Here is a 21,947-nt window from a genome sequence, read left to right on the forward strand (position 1 = left end):
TAAGAAGAAAACAACACAGCTGAATCAAACATTTGGTTGTTCTAAAAAAAAACTCCAGCATTTGAATTATCAAATTCAGACTGAATAAATTTTCAGTTCACTAGCCTTCATTTCCCTCCCTTAACCTCAATGTTTTTCTACCTGCTTTCAAACATTCCTCTTAAAACAAGCTGTCATCTGAACGTATCACCATTGGTGGCCTTGAGTTTAGTTTAATTGCCATCCCTGTGGAAGACTGTGGGAGTTTTTGTTCCATTAAAGAAGCCTTTTACATACACATTTTTGTTGTTATTGAGCTTCCAAATATTTTAAAGGTTATTATCTTAAGCTAAAAAGTTGTAATGTTGAAAAAACTATTTTGCTGTAGGATAATTAATCTAAGTCTTGTATGTTGAATTAGCAAATATTTTCCAAATTTGTTAAAGTTGTTTGAATAATGTGAAATTTCAAACATAATAAGATACCATAGTGCTGTTTATGGAGGCTTTTAGACAGGCACATGAACATGCATTGAATGGAGGCGTATGGATCATGTGCAGTCAGATGGGATTCGTTTAGCTTGGCATCATGGCTGAAGACCCTGCACCTGTACTGTTCTATGTTAATTAGTAAGGGTGTCAAAGGTTACTTGGAGAAGGTAGGAGAATGGGGCTGAGAAGGGGAGCAGCCTGTCGGGGAGCAGCCTTGTGGAGGGAAGTGCCTTGTGAGAAAAGTGTGAGTCTTTGGCTCAAGAGTCTTCGTCGAGGAGGCTGAGGAAGAAGACTACACCAAAAGTTGGAGAGGGTGAGACACAGTGAAGAAATGACAGGTAAACCGATTCAGTGTGATGCTTGCAGGATGTGGGAGGTCAGGGACACTGATGGTGCCTTTGGCTGCTACAACTGTGGAAAGTGTGTCCAGGTTCAGCTCCTGAAGGACTGTGTTGGCAACTGGATGACCTCAGGATCATCCGGGAAAATGAGTTTCCTGGACAGGTCCGACAGCGAGATTGTTACAGCACAGATACCGGAAGAGAGAAGATGGGTGACGATGAGGAAGGGAAGGAATCTTGGCGTACAGGAGACCCCGGGGGATGTACCTCTTGAAAACAGGTTCACCCTCTTGGAAGCTGTCGGGACAGAAGACACCGCCAGTCTGAGCGGTGGGCAGGTCTGCAAGTCAAAACGTGGCACTGAAGCAAAGCCGAAGAGACCGACGTCAGGCAGTGCCGTGGTAGTCGGGGACTCCATTGTGAGAGGTCCAGACGGGTTTCTGCGGCAACAGGCGGGATTCAAGGATGGTGTGTTGCCTCCTTGGTGCCAGCATCCAGGACCTCACAGACCGATTGCAGAGCATCCTCAAGGGTGAAGGTGAGCAGCCGGAAGCGGTAGTGCATGTCGGCACAAATGACGTCGGGAAGAAGAAGATAGAGATTCTGCAGCGTGACTTTAGAGAGCTCGGAAGGCTGAAAAGCAGGACCTCCTGGGTGGTTATCTCCGGTTTGCTTCCAGTTCCTCGTGCTGGTGAGGGCAGGAAGAGGGAGATAGGGGATCTCAATGTGTGGCTGAGGAGCTGGTGCAGGGGGTGGGGATTTAGATTCTTAGATCACTGGGACCTATTTTGGAGTAAGGGTTAATTGGACGGGTTGCACCTTAACAGGCAGGGGACCAGTATTCTGGCAGGCAGGTTTGCCACTGCTACACGGGTGGGTTTAAACTAAATAGTGGGGGGGAGACAAATTGGAAATACAAGGATGGAGTTAAAGGGAAAGAGAGTATAGGAAAAGTTAAGAAAGACACCAGAATTAATGGGACAGAAAGCTCACGAAGGGATCGGCGAGTATGGCCAAGTGAAATATGAATCTATGTGAAAGGTGAGGTGAGTAATGGATTAAAAGTATTATTGAATTGAATTGAATTGAATTGAATAAATTTTATTAGCCAAGTATGTTTGCATACAAGGAATTTGTCTTGGTGCTTTGCTTGCAAGTAACAATATGCAAGGAGCAAGTATATATGAATGTACATATATATGAAAGTATAAGAAGTAAAGTGGATGAGGTTGAGGCTCAGTTAGAGATTGGTAGATATGATATTGCGGGGATTACAGAGACGTGGCTGCAGGAGGATCGGGACAGGGAACTGAATATTCAGGGTGAAACGTCCTATAGAAAGAACAGGCAGGTGGGCAGAAGAGGTGGGGTAGCTCTGTTGGTGAGGGATGAAATTCAGTCCTTTGTGAGGGGTGACATAGTGTCTGACGATGTAGAGTCACTGAGGATAGAATTGAGGAATTGTAACGGTAAGAAAACATTAATGGGATTTATCTACAGGCCCCCAACCACTGTTGTTATGGGAGAATTCAATATACAGGTAGACTGGGAAAATCAGGTTGTTTCTGGACCCCAGGAAAGAGAGTTTGTAGAGTGCCTCCGAGATGGATTCTTAGAGCAGCTTGTACTGGAGCATACCAGAGAGAAGGCAATTCTGGATTTCTTGTTGTCTAATGAACCTGATTTAATAACAGAACTCATGGTAAAGGAACTGCGAGGAGGTAGTGACCATAATATACATTTTAATCTGCAATTTGAGAGGGAGAAGGTTAAATCAGAAGTGTCAGTGTTGCAGTTGAACAAAGGGGGCTGTGAAGGCATGAGAGAGGAGCTGGCCAAGGTCGACTGGAAAAGGATCCTAGCAGGAATGACGGTGGAATAGTAATGGCAGGAATTTTGGGGCATAATCCAGAAGATGCAGGATCATTTCATTCCAAAGAGGAAGAAAGATTCTAAGGAGAGTAAGAGGCTACCGTAGCTGGTAAGGGAAGTTAGGGATGGAATAAAACGAAAAGCTGGAAAACATAGCAAAGAGTAGTGGGAAGCCTGAGGATTGGGAAACTTTCAAAGGACAACAGAAGGTAACAAAAAGGGCAATACGGGGTGAAAAGATGAAGCACGAGGGTAAGCTGGCCAAGAATATAAAGAAGGATAGTAAAAGCTTCTTTAGGTATGTTAAGAGAAAAAGATTAGTAAAGACAAATGTGGGTCCCTTGAAGGAAGAAACAGGTGAAATTATTATGGAGAACAAGGAAATGGCAGAAGAGTTGAACCGGTACTTTGGTTCTGTCTTCACTAAGAAAGGCACAAATAATCTCCCAGATGTACTAGAGGATCTAGGGAGACAGAGGAACTGAAAGAAATTTGCATTAGGTGAGAAATAGTATTGGGTAGACTGATGGGACTGAAGGCTGATAAGTCCCAGGGCCTGATGGTCTGCAGGGTACTCAAGGAGGTGGCTCGAGAAATCGTGGACGCATTGATCATTTTCCAATGTTTTATAGATTCAGGATCAGTTCCTGTGGATTGGAGGGCAGCTAATGTTATCCCATTAAAGAATTTCTTTAAGAAAAGGAGCAAGAGAGAAAACGGGGAATTATAGACCAGTTAGCCTGATGTCGGTGGTGGGGAGGATGCTGGAGTCAATTATTAAAGAGGTAATAATGGCGCATTTGGATAGCAGTAAAAGGATTGGTCCAAGTCAGCATGGATTTATGAAGGGGAAATCCTGCTTGACTAATCTTCTGGAATTTGTTGAGGATGTAACATGTAAAATGGATGAAGGAGAGCCAGTGGATGTAGTGTATCTGGACTTTCAGAAAGCCTTTAATAATGTCCCACAGGAGATTAGTGGGCAAAATTAGAGCACATGGTATTGGGGGTAGGGTTTTGACATGAATAGAGAATTGGTTAGCAGACAGGAAACAAAGATTAGGAATAAACGGGTCCCCGTCAGATGGCAGGCAGTGGCGAGTGGAGTGCCGCAAGGCTCGGTGCTGGGGCTGCAACTATTTACAATATATATAAATGATTTAGATGATGAGATTAAAAGTAACTGGCAAATTTGCAGATGACACAAAGCTGGGTGGCAATGTGAACTGCGAAGAGGATGCTAGGAGGGTGCAAGGTGACTTGGACAGGTTGAGTGAGTGGGCAGATACATGGCAGATGCAGTATAATGCAGATAAATGTGTGGTTATCCACTTTGATGGCAAGAACAAGGAGGCAGACTATTATTTCAATGGTGTCAGATTAGGAAAAAGGGAAATGCAACGAGACCTGGGTGTCCTTGTACACCTGTCACTGAAATTAAACATGCAGGTACAGCAGGCAGTGAAGAAAGCTAATAGCATGTTGGCCTTCATAATGAGAGGATTTGAATATAGGAGTAAATAGGTCCTTCTGCAGTTGTACAGGGCCCTGGTGAAACCACATCTGGAGTATTGTGTGCAGTTTTGGTCTTCTAATTTGAGGAAGGACATCCTTGCTATTGAGGTAGTGCAGCGTAGGTTCACAAGGTTAATCCCCGGGATGGCGGGACTGTCATATGAGGATATATTGGAAAGACTGGTCTTGTATTCACTGGAATTTAGAAGGATGAGAGGGGATCTTATAGAAACATATAAAATTATAAAAGGACTGGACAAGCTAGATGCAGGAAAAATGTTCCCAATATTGGGGGAGTCCAGAACCAGGGGCCACAGTCTAAGAATAAAGGGGAGGCCATTTAAAACTGAGATGAGAAAAAAAACTTTTTCAACCAGAGTTGTGAATTTGTGGAATTTTCTGCCACAGAAGGCAGTTGACGCCAATTCACTGGATGAATTTAAAAGAGAGTTAGATAGAGCTCTAGGGGCTAGCAGAATCAAGGGATATGGGGAGAAGGCAGGCACGGGTTACTGATTATGGATGATCAACCATGATCACAATGAATGGTGGTGCTGGCCCAAAGGGCCAAATGGCCTCCTCCTGCACCTATTTTCAATGTTTCTATGAGAGGGAAAGATGGATCAGCCATGATTGAAGGCGGAGTAGACTCGATGGGCTGAATAGCCAAATTCTGTTTTTATTACTGCTGAATTTATGTTCTAATCCATTTGTGGGCCTGAAATACCTTAGGTATGATGGTAGTGATGATGATGCAGTGTTGGTAAATTACATAAACACCACGGTATATCAAGGGAATTTCAGTAAATATAAGTGGGCAATGGGAAGATATTGAAAAGGGGAAAGTACAAAGGATGACAGATTTGGAAACGTTGTTTCAAATATCTTGGATGTCATGTTGTCGGTGGCCAGATTCTCAACCACTTGCTCAACCTGCCCTGCCAACCATCTGGAGTCTCTACCCTTGTATCTCTGTTATTGTACGCATTTTAGAAATGTATCCTCTAGATTGCATTGCCTTTATTCTTCCTAAATGTAAAACCTTTTTCTAGGCATTATATTTCATCTGTCACCTACGTGTGAATTTAGAAATCGTGTCCTGTACACTCGTCCAAATCACAACCTATTAAAAAAAATCAGATCCCTGGAAACTCTATTGTATGCTTCCCTCCAATCCAAAAATTAACCTTTCATTGCTACTTTGCTTCCTGTTACTCCATCCTTTTTATTCAATGGTCAATGGTGACAAGACAATTTTCCAACACTGTGTCAAGCATCTTTTGGAAGTTCATTTACAAATAACTTCATTACCTTCATCAGCCTCATGACACTGACATTGATTGGTAGAAGATACATGCAAAAACAAATACTTAACAGTACTCTGTATGGTGAATTTGACAATTTAACAATTACACTTTTCAACAAGTCATCAGTAAAATGATTGACTAAAGAACAGAAAGCAAGAGAGAAGAAATAACGGACTCTTTTATCCGGGGCAGGGGAATCAAGAAGTAGAGGATGTAGGTTTATGGTGAGAGGGGCAAGATTTAATAGGAACCTGAGTGGCAACTGTTTCACTCAGAATGTGGTGGATATGTGAAATGAGCTGCCAGAGGAGGTAGTTGGGGCAGGTACTATAACATGATTTAAAAAGCACATGGATAGGTTCGTGGATATTAAAGATTTAGAGGGATATGGACCAAATGCAGGCAAATGGAACTAACTTAGATGGGCATATTGGTCAGCATGGATGAGTAGGGGTCGCGGGGCCTGTTTCCGTGCTTTATGACTGTGACGCTTGCCTTGGAGATTGCACAGCTAAATTGCCAACTGGTATCAGAGCTGAACTATGAGAAGAGATTGAGTAACACTGGAGTTTAAAAAGAACAACAGGTGATGTCATGGATTGTCAGGTTGCGTGCTTTTTCCTTCAGCTGAGGAATCTGGAACTAGACGGCAGTCCGAGTCTTGTGTTAGCCATTTAGGACTTGGACAAACAGAATTTATTTTCTCAGATGCTGTGGATCTTTGGAATTCTCCACCCAAAACAGTGTGTACTCAACTGTTGAGTACATTTGGCAGCAAGAAAAGTATTGAAATCAGCAAGGAAACAAGATTAACCGTGATCTTTTTAACAGGCAGAACAAGCTCGCGGTACTATTCAATTTAACCCTGTGCCCATTTCTTTTTTTTTTTTATGGTGTACTCTTAGAAATTGCAGTTTACATTTTTTGCAGTGTTTAAATATTGCATGTGCCAAAATTATTGTGGCTTTTAAAAATAGGATACAGTTTTAAGAAATTAAAAAATGATTTCTGCTTAAACAAATACCTACCTCATAGCCTAGACGTGCTGCTCTTTGCAATAAGGTTTCACCGGCATTTTTATTGACAATGAGTCTGCGTGCCTCCGGTGGCATGGGGCGATTTATTGGTGTCTTTTGTGGACTGATGAGTGCTTGTGCATTCAGAGGCCGGGAGGACTGCAGTATTAATGGAATCGGCAACAAACGATCAGAGCACTTCTGCTCGCATGTTTTCTTTGGTGTGGCATCTGTGTCTGTAGTTGGTGCTGGCCGTTTTCTGGAATTCCTGATCACACTGACCTGTAGTAAATTAACAACGGGAAGATTGTTACTAGAATTGAATTTGCAAAAATAATGACTTTGTGAACATTTGATCTAAATTCTCTGCTTAATTAGGAAAAAGACAGGTCAGGTGAAGAGCAACAAAGCAAATTCTTACATTTACATAGTGCCTTATTTTTCAGAAACATCTCAAAATTGCTTTCAATGCAACAGATTATCATGACGTGAAATCAAGGTCATTGTTTAGGCAAGACAAACAAAATTCTGTATATTCTTGGAATGGCACACAACTTAGCCCAGAAGTGAAACATGTCAGACATATTAAAAAATATATAATCTACACAACCAGTTGAAACTTGGCATTTGATCAATTGATCAATTCTTAAAATGGTGACTTGGTCATATAGTGGCTGGTTCTGGGCTGTCAACACATGGATCGTGGGTTCAACTCTTCCCTGTGACAATTTCTGGTGAAATGGTTTTCAATTAATCTGTACATTTGTAGACTAGCACCAGAAAACGAACCACTGAAGTTCCAGACTGTTATTAAAACTCAGCTGGTTCTCTGACGAGGAAAGGAGTCTGCAATCCCTTTTCAGCATGGTGGCACATCTATGCCTTTGGTTCACATCACATTGAGACTGCTTTTTTCAGTTCTGTCCGTTTCCCAAGATGAAATTAAAAATGAGATACTGAAATGCTTAGATTGTCAGCAGTGTTTTCATATGGCTGAACAATTGCCAATGCCTACTTATTTTAAATAGGTTAAAAAATAATATTTTATATTAAAAATAGCAGGATTTCTAGTCTCCCTTAGGTACAGATATATAAACTTGATAATCAGAAATAATGCATGTTGAACCAGGCGAAGTTATAACAATAGAAACAAAAGCTTGGCAGTGTTAAGGAGGAGAAAATAGTTAAAATGCAGCAGTGTAAATTTGAAGAAACAAGGAACTGCAGATGGTGGTTTACAAAAGATACAAAGTGGTAGAGTAATTCAGCGGGTCAGACATTTCTGGAGAACATGGATAGGTGACTTTTCAGGTAGGGACCAAATATGCAATCCAGTGTAGGGCTTAGTAACAGTTTGGCAGTAGCCAATAACAAGTTGAAATGGAGAAAACAGAAAGACTCAAGACATTATAGGAATGATGAAGGGACATGTTGCAGAATATGAGAGGGCAGATAGAAATGTGGGGAAAAAGAGACCTAATGTAATCAAGGTCCAAGGTGGTCTACTCGTGGGATTTAGTGCAGAATAGAGTGTGAGCATCTTTAGGTTTGGATAAACCAGTTTATATAGAGTAGCTGACTGGAGGCAAATGAAAAGAGAAACTGAATGGTCAAGACTAGAAGTGATCAGATCACTAGGAGTGGTTTATCAGCTAATGGATCACAGAAGCAGTGAGAAAAGGTTATATGACGCTTAAAATTTTAAGTTTAGAATTGTTCTATTAGTTTAATTATGAAAGTCATGACAGAAAGAAACTTGCAATTTTGAGTGTCTGCAGGCTCTTTCAAAGAAGAAGCCAGTTTGTTGGCTATTTCTACCTGTTTGTGGAATTTTATTATTTATGCTGTTCACTAATACTGAATCTATTTCCAACATCCCATCGGGCAACAGTATCTAAAGTTTCTAAATCATTCCAAATCTTCTTCTAGTCTTCTCTGCTGTAATGAGTACAGCTTCCTCAATCTACCATACAATTGTTATTCCTGGAGGAATCCAATACTTCTCTTATGCATTTTTTTCCAAAACCTCACTTGCTTCCCAAGGTTTTGCATCCATTACATTTTTTATTAATATTTTTTAAATTTAACACAAAATGTTGTCACATTACAAATCCTGGAATTTGTCATAACTTACAGTAAATGTTGTTTATAGTTTGTGAGCTAGCCCATGGAAAGGTAACACCATTATTTCTCCACTTCAGCGGTGAACAGCAATTAGAAGACAGATATATGCATAAAATAGAACTGAAACAAGACCAACTAACGAACAACTCAAGATTTAGCTACATGAGGAAGAACTTTTTCAGTCAGAGAGTGGTGAAGGTGTGGAATTCTCTGCCTCAGAAGGCAGTGGAGGCCAGTTCGTTGGATGCTTTCAAGAGAGAGCTGGATAGAGCTCTTAAGGATAGCGGAGTGAGGGGGTATGGGGAGAAGGCAGGAACGGGGTACTGATTGAGAGTGATCAGCCATGATCGCATTGAATGGCGGTGCTGGCTCGAAGGGCTGAATGGCCTACTCCTGCACCTATTGTCTATTGTCTATTGTCTATGACAGGATAGGAACTCCAAATCCTTTTGCACAGGCTCCTGAAGACAGGGGACTTGATTTGAAGATCTGATAATCCTCCAATCAAAGAGCACGTGATGCAGCATGTGGGTGATGCTGTAAACTAAATCATGTTAAACTAGTTTGCCGCCAATCTAGAATATGGCTAATTCACACCCTAAGCACTATCAACCCTGGCAGTCACCCAAAGTCATCACTCTCTTCAGGGGTGCTTTGAAGGGATACCAGCTTAGTGTCAGAAGTCAAGTGTGTTTTATTGTCATATGTCCCAAAATGAAACAATGAAATTCTTACTTGCAACAGCTAAACAGATATGTAAACATATTCATGCAGAATATGAAACAAATGTGCAACTGATTTAAATATTTGTTGAATTACTTTTCCATTTTGATGACAGCAAAAGTTAGAAGGCAAAATAGATTGCAAGTGAAGGATTGAATATGAAAATACATCTCAGAGTGGTGGTCCAGTTACCATAAATGTGATTTAAGAAATTAGGGGCAGGAAGGCAGGGGGATGGAACACCATGGCATTTTGGAATAGCTGGTGAACCATTTTTCTTTGCTACGCATTAGAACTAAATCATAAAATCATAGGAACGTACAGCACAGAAATGGGTCTTAACAACTGACATTATCCTTTATCAACTGTGATGCCTAACTATGCTATTTGCCCTCTTTAGGCCCGCATCCCTCTACGTTAGGCCTGCGTCCCTCTACAAGTATCAAGTACTTGCCCAAATCCCTTTTTAACATTATAATAGTATCTGCTTGTACTACCTCCTCTACCAACTCATTCCAAATCTTCACCTTCTCTATGAAAAACATACCTCCTCAGGTCTCCTCAAAATTTCTCCCCTCTCACCTTAAACCTGTGCCCTCTAGTTCTAGACTCCTCTATCCTGGGGGAGAAAGGATTGTGACCATCCTATTGTTCACCCTTCGTAATTTTGTAGTCCTTTAACAGGTAACTCCTCAGCCTCCTACATTCCAGGGAGAATAAATCCATATAATCCAATCTCTCCATGTAACTTCAGCTTTCCATACCAGACAATATCCTGGTGAATCTCTTGTGCACTCTCTTCATTGCTACCACATCATTCCAGTAGTGTGGCAATGAGAACTACAATTAAAGTTCTTAAGTGTGGTTGAAGCAATGTTTTGTACAACAGCATGCAACATGATGTCCTAACTCTTGAAGTCAACGCCTTGGCCTATAAAGGCAAGCATACCAAATGTCTCTGTCCTCTATTCACCAGTGTCACCACTTTCAGCGAGCTATGGACTTGCACCCCAAGTCACTCTGTACATAAGCACTCCTAAGGTCACTGCCATTTACTTTAAATATGTTTGACCAGAATTTCTCCCACTCACCCCTCCAGATCCCCAATACCACAACTGCAACTAAGATAGTAAATGAGTGCTATTGATAACTCTCTAGGGAATCAAGCAGGAATGCAAAATTAACACTCAAGATAATCCTGTTGGATTATGTTGCATCAGGTCTATGGTGAAAGCTATTAAACACAGGCTCCACTAATAACCTGACTTTGGATGCATCTGTGAACAACCTACCCCAACACTAGTCTAAAAAGAGTTTGATCCTATAAATTAGGTTCATATTTACAGCTCCTGTCAATTTAATGTGGTATGACACTTTGTAAATCTTCATGAAAGAAATGACAGTTGACAAACCTCTGTCTTCATCAGATCTGTTTCCACCTTTATAAGATAGTTGCGTTCAGAATAGGAAGTCCAGTATACAATGAAGGGAAGTGGTTTCATAGCACACTGTGAATGCAACGTGGCACTATGTGACAAATCTTTCCTGCTCTTACTGGTCTTTTTCCACTATGTTCAACGGTATATGATCACGTGTGCAATGACAGTGGCAACCACAAAGCCAAAAGAGTTTCACTCTCAAAAACAAGCTTTCCCCTTGCAATCACTCCTTCAAACATCTATTATTAAAAATAATGCTTTGTATTAAAATGTACTCACAATCATATGGACACAACATTTCTTGGCTCTAAATTACTTATTTTAAGTTAGTATCACACATAATTTTTACCTCCTGGCCGCATTATTCTTGTCAATGTGTACAACAACAGTACCACAATCCTAACATTATGACCTCCTGTTGCTCAACTGTCCATTGCTTAATTAAAATAGAAAATAGGTGCAGGAGGAGGCTATTTGGCCCTTCGAGCCAGTACCGCCATTCATTGTGATCATGGCTGATCATCCACAATCAGTAACCTCTGCCTGCCTTCTCCCCATATCCCTTGATTCCGTTAGCCCCAAGAACTCTATCTAACTCTCTTTTTAATTCATCCAGTGAATTGGCCTCTACTGTGGCAGAGAATGCCACAAATTCACAACTCTCTGGGTGAAAAAGTTCTTTGTCATCTCAGTTTTAAATGGTCTCCCCTTTACTTTTAGACTGTGGCCCCTGGTTCTGGACTTCCCCAACATTGGGAACATTTTTCCTGCAACTAGCTTGTCCAGTCCTTTTATAATTTTATACATTTCTATAAGATCACCTCTCATCCTTCTAAATTCTAGTGAATACAAGCCCAGTCTTTCCAATCTTTCCTCATATGACAGTCCCGCCATCCTGGGGATTAACCTCATGAACCTACGCTGCACTGCCTCAATAGCAAGGATGACCTTCCTCAAATTAGGAGATCAAAACTGTACACAATACTCCAGATGTGGTCTCACCAGGGCCCTGTACAACTGCAGATGGACCTCTTTACTCCTATACTCAAATCCTCTTGTTATAAAGGCCAACGTGTCATTAACTTTCTTCATTGCCTAATTGTGGATATATGGAATTGTTACAGCACAGGAGGTATCCATTCAGCCCATTCAATGTATCCTAATGTGGCTCCTAAAGTAATCCAATCTGTCCCATAACCCTGCTCTTTCCCCACAGGTAGTGAGGTTCAAGCCATAACAACTTTCTGCAGAAAGGAAAATTCTCATCAAAGTACTCTTCTACCATTGCAGCAAAATCTTAAATCTGTGTCCTTTGGTCCTTGATAAATGGACAGCTTCCCTCTGTTTATATTGCCTGATCCAGCCATGATCTTGCACAACCCTATCAAATCTCTGTCTCAAACCTCCATGTTGTAAGACAATAGACAATAGAGAATAGGTGCAGGAGTAAGCCATTCGGGCCTTCGAGCCAGCACTGCTATTCACCGTGCTCATGCACAATCAGTACCCCGTTCCTGCCTTCCCATATCCCCTGACTCCACTATCATTTAGAGCTCCATCTAACTCTCTTGAAAGCATCCAGAGAATTGGCCTCTACTGCCTTCTGAGGCAGAGAATTCCACAGCTTCACAACTTTCTGAGTAAAAAAGTTCTTACTCGTCTCTGTTCTAAATGGCTCACCACTTATTCTTAAACTGTGGCCCCTGGTTTGGGACTCCCCCAACATCGGGAACATGTTTCCTGCCTCGAGCATGTCCAATCCCTTAATAATCTTATATGTTTCAATACGATCCACTCTCATCCTTCTAAATTCCAGAGTATACAAGCTCAGTCGCTCCAGTCTTTCAATGTACGACAGTCCCATTCCGGAAATTAACCTCATGACCCTACACTGCACTCCATCAATAGCAAGAATGTCCTTCCTCAAGATTGGAGACCAAAACTGCACAGAATACTCCAGGTGTGGTCTCACTAGAGCCCTGTACAACTGCAGGACCTCTTTGCTCCTATACTCAACTCCCCTTGTTATGAAGGCCAACATTCCATTGGCTTTCTTCACTACCTGCATGCTTCCTTTCAATGACTGATGCACTAGGACACCCAGATCTCGTTGTACGTCCTCTTTTCCTAACTTGACATAATTCAGATAATAATCTGCCTTCCTATTCTTACCACCAAAATGGATAACCTCACATTTATCCACATTAAATTGCATCTGCCATGCATCCGCCCACTCACCCTGTCCAAGTCACCCAGCAACCTCATGGCATCTTCCTCACAGTTCACACTGCCACCCAGCTTTGTGTCATCTGCAAATTTGTTAATGTTACTTTTAATCCCTTCATCCAAGTCATTAATGTATATTGTAAATAGCTGTGGTCCCAGCACTGAGCCTTGCGATACCCCATTAGTCACTGCCTGCCATTTTGAAAGGGACCCATTTATCCCCACTCTTTACTTTCTGTCTGCCAACCAATTTTCTATCCATGTCAGTACCCTACCCCCAATACCATGTGCTCTAATTTTGCCCACTAATCTCCTATGTGGGACTTTGTCGAAGGCTTTCTGAAAGTCAAGGTACACTACATCCACTGGCTCTCCCGTGTCCATATTCCTAGTTACATCCTCAAAAAATTCCAGAAGATTAGTCAAGCATGATTTCCCCTTTGTAAATCCATGCTGACTCAGAACGATCCTGTTATTGCTATCCAAATGCTCCGCAATTTCGTCTTTTATAATTGACTCCAGCATCTTCCCCACCACCGATGTCAGACTAACTGGTCTATAATTTCCTGTTTTCTCTCTCCCTCCTTTCTTAAAAAGTGGGATAACATTAGCTACCCTCCAATCCACAGGAACTGATCCTGAATCTATAGAACATTGGAAAATGATCACCAATACGTCCACGATGTCTAGAGCCACCTCCTTAAGTACCCTGGGATGCGGACCATCAGGCCCTGGGGATTTATTAGCCTTCAGTCCCATCAGTCTACCCAACACCATTTTCTGCCTAATATGAATTTCCTTCAGTTCCTCCGTCACCCTAGGATCTCTGGCCACTAGAACATCTGGGAGATTGTTTGTGTCTTCCTTAGTGAAGACAGATCCAAAGTTCTGGTTCAACTCGTCTGCCATTTCGTTGTTCCCCATAATAAATTCACCTGCTTCTGTCTTCAAGGGACCCACATTTGCCTTAACTATTTTTTTCCTCTTCACGAACCTAAAGAAGTTTTTACTATTCTCCTTTATATTAATGGCTAGCTTACCTTCGTACCTCATCTTTTCTCTCTGTATTGCCTTTTTAGTTATCTTCTGTTGCTCTTTAAAAGAGTCCCAATCCTCTGGCTTCCCGCTCTTCTTTGCTATGTTATACTTCTTCTCTTTTATTTTTATGCTGTCCTTGACTTCCCTTGTCAGCCATGGGTGCCTCTTACTCCCCTTAGAATCTTTCCTCCTCTTTGGGATGAATTGATCCTGCATCTTCTGCATTATTCCCAGGAATACCTGCCATTGCTGTTCCACCGTCTTCCCTGCTAGGGTCTTCTTCCAGTCAAATCTGGCCAGTTCCTCCCTCATGCCTCTATAATCCCCTTTGCTATACTGTAATACTGATACTTCCGATTTTCCCTTCTCCCTCTCTAATTGTAGATTAAAACTTATTATGTTATGATCACTGCCTCCTAATGGCTCTTTTACCTTGAGTTCCCTTATCAAATCAGATTCATTACACAACACTAAATCCAGAATTGCCTTCTCCCTGGTAGGCTCCAGTACAAGCTGTTCTACGAATCCATCTTGGAGGCACTCCACAAACTGCATGTTGAAATCTCCCATTACCACTGTAGCATTACATTTGCGACATGCCAATTTTAACTCTAAACATACAACATGGCTTCTCCTGTCTTGCCACTGAGCTGAAACCATTCATCATTAGAACTACTCTGAGAAATCGCCCGTGCAGCCTTAAGTCTGGTGATCATAATCGGTTCCAATATTCCAGGTTCCAATGTTTTGTAGGGATTCGACATAATTTGGAATTGGTTTGTTATTGTTACATATACCGAAATACAGTGAAAGACGTTGTTTGCATGGTATCCAGTCAATTCATACTAATACATGAGTACAAACAAGTCATAAACAAGTATAACAGTGTTGCAAGGGGAAAAATAACTAAGGTGCAGAGTTGTGTTATAGCATTACACAGTTACAGCCACAGAGAAAGTGCAGGTTAAAAAAAGTGCACGAGCCAGTATGAGGTAGGTTGGGAGATCGGGACTACACCCGTAGCTTATGAGAGGTCTGTTAAGCAGTATGCTAACAGCGGGAAGAAGCTGTTGCTAAATCTTGTACGTGCTTTCAAGCATTTGGATCTTGTGCCTGATCGGAGTGGGGAGACGAGGGAATGACCAGGAAATAAGTGGTCCTTGATTATCTTGGCTGCTTTCCCGAAGCAGTGTGGTGCAGAGGGAGTTGATGGATGGGGGAGGGGAGACTGGTTTGTGTGATAACTTTCCTGCTTTAGTGTTCCATGCCTCTATTTATGAACCTCAGATCCCATATAATTTACTAATCACTTCTCTCAACATGCCCTGTCACTTACAAGAATTTATGTTGGCACAGTTTCCAGGGCATTACCATGAAAGAGAAACTTATTAAAATCTACCTTGAGTTCTTTTAATCAAATTCATTTTAAGTGTTGAATGTAAAGGAGTTAAAACGGAAGTTTAAAAAAATTATGTTTTATTTCCATATCATATCATATATATACAGCCGGAAACAGGCCTTTTCGGCCCTCCAAGTCCGTGCCACCCAGCGATCCCCGTACATTAACACTATCCTACACCCACTAGGGACAATTTTTTTAAATTTTTACATTTACCCAGCCAATTAACCTACATACCTGTACGTCTTTGGAGTGTGGGAGGAAACCGAAGATCTCGGAGAAAACCCACGCAGGTCACGGGGAGAACGTACAAACTCCTTACAGTGCAGCACCCGTAGTCAGGATCGAATCTGAGTCTCCGGCGCTGTATTCGCTGTAAAGCAGCAACTCTACCGCTGCGCTACTCAAATTACTAAAATTGAGTTAGTAAAACCCTGAAAACTGCACTATGAAATGAAATGCTAGACATAATTAGGCATATGATGCCATGCAAAACCACACATATATCTGATTATCCAACATAAATCTTTCCAAAATTAACATTACCCATAAACTCCACTGAAACCGTATTCACATTACAGCTACAAATCCAGACCATGAATCATGCTGGCCATGTGTAGATCATGCTAAGCTAGTAGTTTGGGGTAAACAAAATCTCCCACCTCTTGTTCCCTGAAGTAGGCTGTGTTACAAGACACAATAGTTTGATTTAAGCTGATATAAATGGTAGTGACTCAACTAATTTATAACTAGCATGGTATTGAACTAGCATGGTATTGAAACTTAATCTGGGTAACAACTGTTAATGCAAACAAACCACATTCAGATCTACATAGGGAATCTGTAGGGAATGTTATCTGAAATATAAGCAAACAAAAGAAATGGCAAGTTGTGTGAACGCTGATATATTTGCCTCAAGCGTTCACCAGCAATAAATTAAATAAATCTTGAATTTTTCTCTTTGCAAGCAAAGTGAAAAATTCTTTAGAGGTAAATGAGGAAGGAAGGATTGGGAAGTGGAAGAATTACTCTCCACTACACAGAAAAACGGGTCTACATTGTAAAGCTGAAATCCGATCCCTTTGGGAAGAGTCTACAATAAGATTTGCGGTATTCTAGTCCTGAACAAATTTTCTCTCTTTCCTGAAGAGTAAGAACATTTTGTAAAGCAGCGTAATCCCAACTGATTAGCCATATGGTTGCACATGGCAAAATCTCACACAATACTGAAAGTGGCGCATGGCTTGTAATTGGATCCTCAGCAAATTCTGTTCTAAATTAACCAAACAAGCCCAACAGATGTTTGTATAGAATTACTAACCAAGAAAATAAGGAACCAGAACATTTATGCTAGTATGTAATTACCATTAATTGTTTCCATCCAACGATTTCAAATAACACTACCAATTCTTTGCATCCAAATTTAAAAATCATTGCACACAATTTTGTATCTGATTTTTGAAATCCTTTTTTTTCATTATTGTCTCACAAGTATTTTAGTGTAGTTAGACAAAGAGGAAGAATATTGAACCTCCCTGCAGAGAAAGGTAAAACCTTCTGAAACAGTCTCCCTTAGGATTCCCCCCCTCCCATGGGGCAACTAAAGAGTTTCCCAAGATCATTCTGTTCTGGTCTCAAGTGTTCATTCTTAAAGTTGGGTTCAATCCTTTCCTGCCATGAACTCCAGACATTGTTTGCCAGCAATGACGGTGTACTAATAAGAACGGAATCCTTTGAATCATTCTCAGTAGGTTTTTGCAATTCTCCACCCAATGTGATATTGTATAGTGGCTCAGGTGTTATGTAAATTCAAGATAGTAGTCAATAGATTTTTACATATTAAGGAAATTGAGATCTAGGGATTTTTGCAAGAGCTAAAGTTAAAAAAATCAACTGTAATCTTATGCCTTACTCCAAGTTCTTAGATTTTTATGTTCCTTACCTAAATTGGGGCCACTAGGGGAGCACTAGTTCAATTAACCAATGAAAATAGCTCAACTCACTACAAATTAAGTATTACAAAGCAGAGAACCATCGAGCGCAGGGACAAGCCCTTGGACTCACAATGTCAGTGCTGAACATGATGCCAAATTAAACTAATCTCTTCTGCCTACACATGTCCCATATCCCTCAGCTCCCTGCTCATTCATTTGAAAGCCCCTTAAACGCCCCTTATCGTATCTGCTTCCACCACCAATCCTGGCAGAGATTAGAGGCATCTGTAAGTTGCACCACACATCTGCTTTAAACATTCTCACTCTCACCTTAAAGCTATGATTAATTTGGTTATTTGGTTAATGCCCTCTAATATGTGGTAAACATTTCTGACAGTATACCCTATCAATGCCTCTCATATATTTATAAACTTCTATCAGGTCTCCTCCCCTCAGCTTCCGATGCACCAGAGAAAATAATCCAAGTTTGTCCAACCTCCCCTTATAGCTAATATCCTCCATTCCAGGCAGCCTGATAAACCTCTTCTGCACCCTCTCCAATGCCTTCATATAATTTCTGAAATGTTTTGACCAGAACTGCACACATTACTCCAAATGCGCCCTAACCAATGTTTTTATAAAATTGCAACTTAACTTCCTGATTTTTATACTCAATGAAGGCAAACACACAATAAGCCTTTTTTTAACTATTCTATTTACATAAACTAATATTTTAAGGGAGTTATGGACCTGGACACCAGGATACCTCTGTACATCTATGTTGTTAAGTATGCTTTCCCCTTACAATTGCTCTCCCACTGGACTTTTAACTTTCTCACAAGCAGACCACAAACAGTGAGGATGGCAACAATAATTCTCTGTGCCTGTGCCTTGCAAGGATGCTTTCTCAGCCCCTTGCTCTACTCCTTTTACACGCACGACTGTGCAACCAAATTCTGCTCTAACTCCATTTACAAGTTTGCAGATGACAACAGTGGGCTGAATCTTAAACAATGACGAGATGAAGAACAGGAAGGAAATAGAAAACTTAGTAACATGGTGTTGAGCCAACGATCTCTCTGGTTAGAGCTAGTTATTGACTTCAAGATGCGAGGTGGAGTACATGCCCCCACTGGCATTAATGGTGCAAAAGAGGTGACGGGTGAGAGCTCCAAGATCCAAAGCATTAATATCACCGACAAATTTTCCTGGCCCAACCACACTGAAGCTACGGCCAAAAGAGCACACCATGCCTCTACTTTCTCAGGAGACTAAGGTAGTTCAGCATGTCTCCCACTATTCATATCAACTTCTACAAATGTACCATAAAAAGCACATGATCAGGTTGCATCACAGCTTAGTTTGCGAACAATTCTGTCCAAGACTGCAAGAAAATGTAGAGAGTTGTGGACATAGCCAATCCATTGCACAGACCAGCGTCTCAATCAACTCCATCTACACCTCACCCTGCCTCGGGAAAACAGATATCATAATCTAGGACCTTTTTTATCCCCATCATTCCCTCTTCTCCCCACTCCCATCATACAGAAGATGCAAAAGCATGAAAGCACTGGATTCAAGTCTAACCTCTTCCCTGCTGCTATCAGATTACTGAATGTTCTTTCCATAATCTAGGGTATACCACCAATCTTCCAACCTGCCTCCTTGCAGGTCCCACTGGCAATGGAAGGGAGCCCATTATCAATATAACTGAAGCTCTCTCTTGCAATCACCTCCTCAGCCACGTATTGAACACTATTTTTCTAGTTCTTGCCTCACTAGCTCATGACACGGGTAGCAATCCTGAGATTACAACCCTAGAGGTCTTGCATTAAAACCTACTGCCTAACTCCCTAAATTATCTTTGCAGGACCTCATTTCTTTTCTTATCTATGTCATTGATATCAATATGATTAGATCTAGAATTTTTATATCTTTCACATCGATAGTTTACTATCACCATATAAATATATTTATTATTAGCCAAAGTTGTAAATGAGATCAAATCAAGAATTGATTTTCAACCATTTTTCATTTTTTTAAATTAAATTTGTTTAATTTCACCTGAAAGTAGTTTCAATATTTGAAAATTAATCGTAAAGCCAGTGGAATGTAGAAAGCATTAGAATTTTTAAATGTTTAAAACCAATGATTAAATGAGCATCCATTAAAAATTTTAACCAATGCAATCTGCTATTAGAAAGGATGTATGTACCTTTGAGGTAAATTATAGAATTATTCGGTACATGGGAGCTCGTGTCTCACAAATCTGAATGAGTTTTTTGAAGATGTGACCAAATAGGTCGATCAGGGCAGAGCTGTAGATGTTGTATATGTGAATTTTAGATACTGGACCGTGGACCCATTGGGCCCATTCCTTGTAGAGGGGGGACAGGGAAGGGGAGAGGGTGGCACTCATCCCGGCCCCGTGGCACCAGCGCTGCAGCCAGAGCGAGCCGTGGACCCAAAGCCTCTCCTGTATTGGTCTGGCACCCTCACCCTCCCCCCCTCACCCACTCAATCCCCCTTATCCCCCCCTCCTCCCCCCCCCCACTCCATCCCCCTACCCCTCCCCTCAGGAGGACGAGGGGTGATCTTTTTGAGGTGTATAAAATCATGAGAGGAATAAATCGTGGAGAAGCACAGAATCTCTTGTCCATAGTAGGGGAATCAAGGACCAGAGGACATAGGTTCAAGGTGAAGGGGAAAAGATTTAATAGGAATCTGAGAGGTACTTTTTCACATAAAGGGTGGTGGGAGTATGGAACAAGCTGCGAGAGGAGGTAGTCGAGGCTGGGACTATACCAACATTTAAAAACAGTTAAGACAGGTACATGGATAGGACACGTTTGGAGGGATATGAACCAAACGCAGGCAGGTGGGACTAGTGTAGCTGGGACATGTTGGCCGGTGTGCGCAAGTTGGGCCGAAGGGCCTGTTTCCACACTGTATCACTCTCTGACTCTATATATATATAAAACTGTACTAAACTTGAGTGTCATGTCCCTTGTAGAACCCATTATATATCACAAAAGTAAAGACTTGAAACAATGGCAAGAGTCTCCAACGAAACCTAATCCGAGATGCCGACACAATCTAAAACTGAATTCTATTTTCTAAAATGATTTAACACCAGAGTATGCCACCAATCTAATGTATATTGTTTTTGCCCTTGATAAGTTTTAAGTTTTTCATATGATACTGATGATCAATTACATCAGTAAAAATGGCACTGCACAATGAGCATAGAAATGTTTTAAAGCATATTCTTTTGGGGAGGACAAGTTTCAAAAAGCCTAAACATTACTGAGGCTAATAAACCTTAAATGATAATGCATTTCCCCAGCATTCCACACTGAAACATTAACCCATTAAATTGATAAAGGGGTTAATATCTGGGTTAAGTAACAAATGGATAGAAAATAGATATTTTGAAGGAGAAAATTAATTTAAATTAACCAGCAGCCACTATCCCACAATTAGCACTACGAACAGAATATGATTTTTTACCGTTTTATCTGCTAAAATGGTTGACTGTAATGTCTGGAAAATGCAGCAACTATTCTCAGGTTTTTGGATATCCAGAGAGGGAGATAATAACTAATATCAGAATATAATTGAGTGAGCAGTCTTTCAATGTTTCTTTCAAGTGTCCACTCTTCGCAAACTATACAACTAACAGAACATCACATACGAGGCCAATTTCATCCTTACCCCATAGCATTAAATACAGTAAACCCTCGTTATAACGAATTATCTGGGGGGAGATAGAGGTCTGTTATTGCGATCATCAGCCATAACTATGTACGGTATTATCATTGTATGTAGTTGAAATAGAGAACTGCAGATGATGGTTAATACACAAAAGAGACACAGTGTTAGAGTATCTCAGTGGATCAGGCAGCATCGCTGGAGAACATGGATAGGTGATGTCAGGACCCTTCTTCAGACTGATTCAGTCAGCTGAGTTTCACCAGCAGTTTGTGTCATTTCACCTTGAAACTAGACACTGATGTCACTGGTCTGCACCAGTGAGCCCTTCTTCACTGGTTTACGCGGCTGTTGGTGCGGCTAACATTTTAGCCCCTGAGGACAGCGCTTTCTTCAGGCTGCTGCCAACGATAGGATGTGCTCGGTCACTATGGGGGTTCCTCCACTCTTACTTGCTGCCGCTTCCAAGGTGGAGTATGTCAATGACTCTAAGGTGGCGGGGAGACTGGGGGGGTGGAGGGGATGGGATGGGGAAAGACGCCATGGAGTGGGGAGCGGACAAAGCCACCGCCAACAGCAAGCAGCAGCAGCAGATGAGGAGGTAGGGAGTCCCATGGTAACCGAGCATGTCCTGTCATTGGCCGTGGCCTGAAGATAGCACTGTTCCCAGGGGCTATAAGCCGAGTGTCAATGGACCGTGCGGAGGTTGAGAAAGGTCTCGCTTGTGCACCTTGTGAGTCGGGGTGGGGTTGGTAGCCGGAGCTCTTAACGGCCTGGGAGTTGCTGCGAGCCAGGGGGTGGCATCGGCAGGTTCGTCCGCTACATCTGAAAT

General features: G+C 41.5%; 1 protein-coding gene across 11 annotated transcripts in view; it reads right to left on the reverse strand.

The window, feature by feature from the left end:
- bcor (BCL6 corepressor) overlaps window positions 1-21,947 on the reverse strand; it is a 279,901-nt gene that overhangs the window by 14,878 nt on the left and 243,076 nt on the right. For all 11 annotated transcript variants that reach the window (XM_078409189.1, XM_078409192.1, XM_078409191.1 and 8 more), the window contains one exon: window positions 6,534-6,803. In XM_078409189.1, the coding sequence (XP_078265315.1) occupies window positions 6,534-6,803 (270 nt within the window). The remainder of the gene's footprint in view (window positions 1-6,533; window positions 6,804-21,947) is intronic.

This window comes from Rhinoraja longicauda, chromosome 12, assembly GCF_053455715.1.
Source record: "Rhinoraja longicauda isolate Sanriku21f chromosome 12, sRhiLon1.1, whole genome shotgun sequence".
In the NCBI taxonomy this organism is placed as follows: Eukaryota; Metazoa; Chordata; class Chondrichthyes; order Rajiformes; family Arhynchobatidae; genus Rhinoraja; species Rhinoraja longicauda.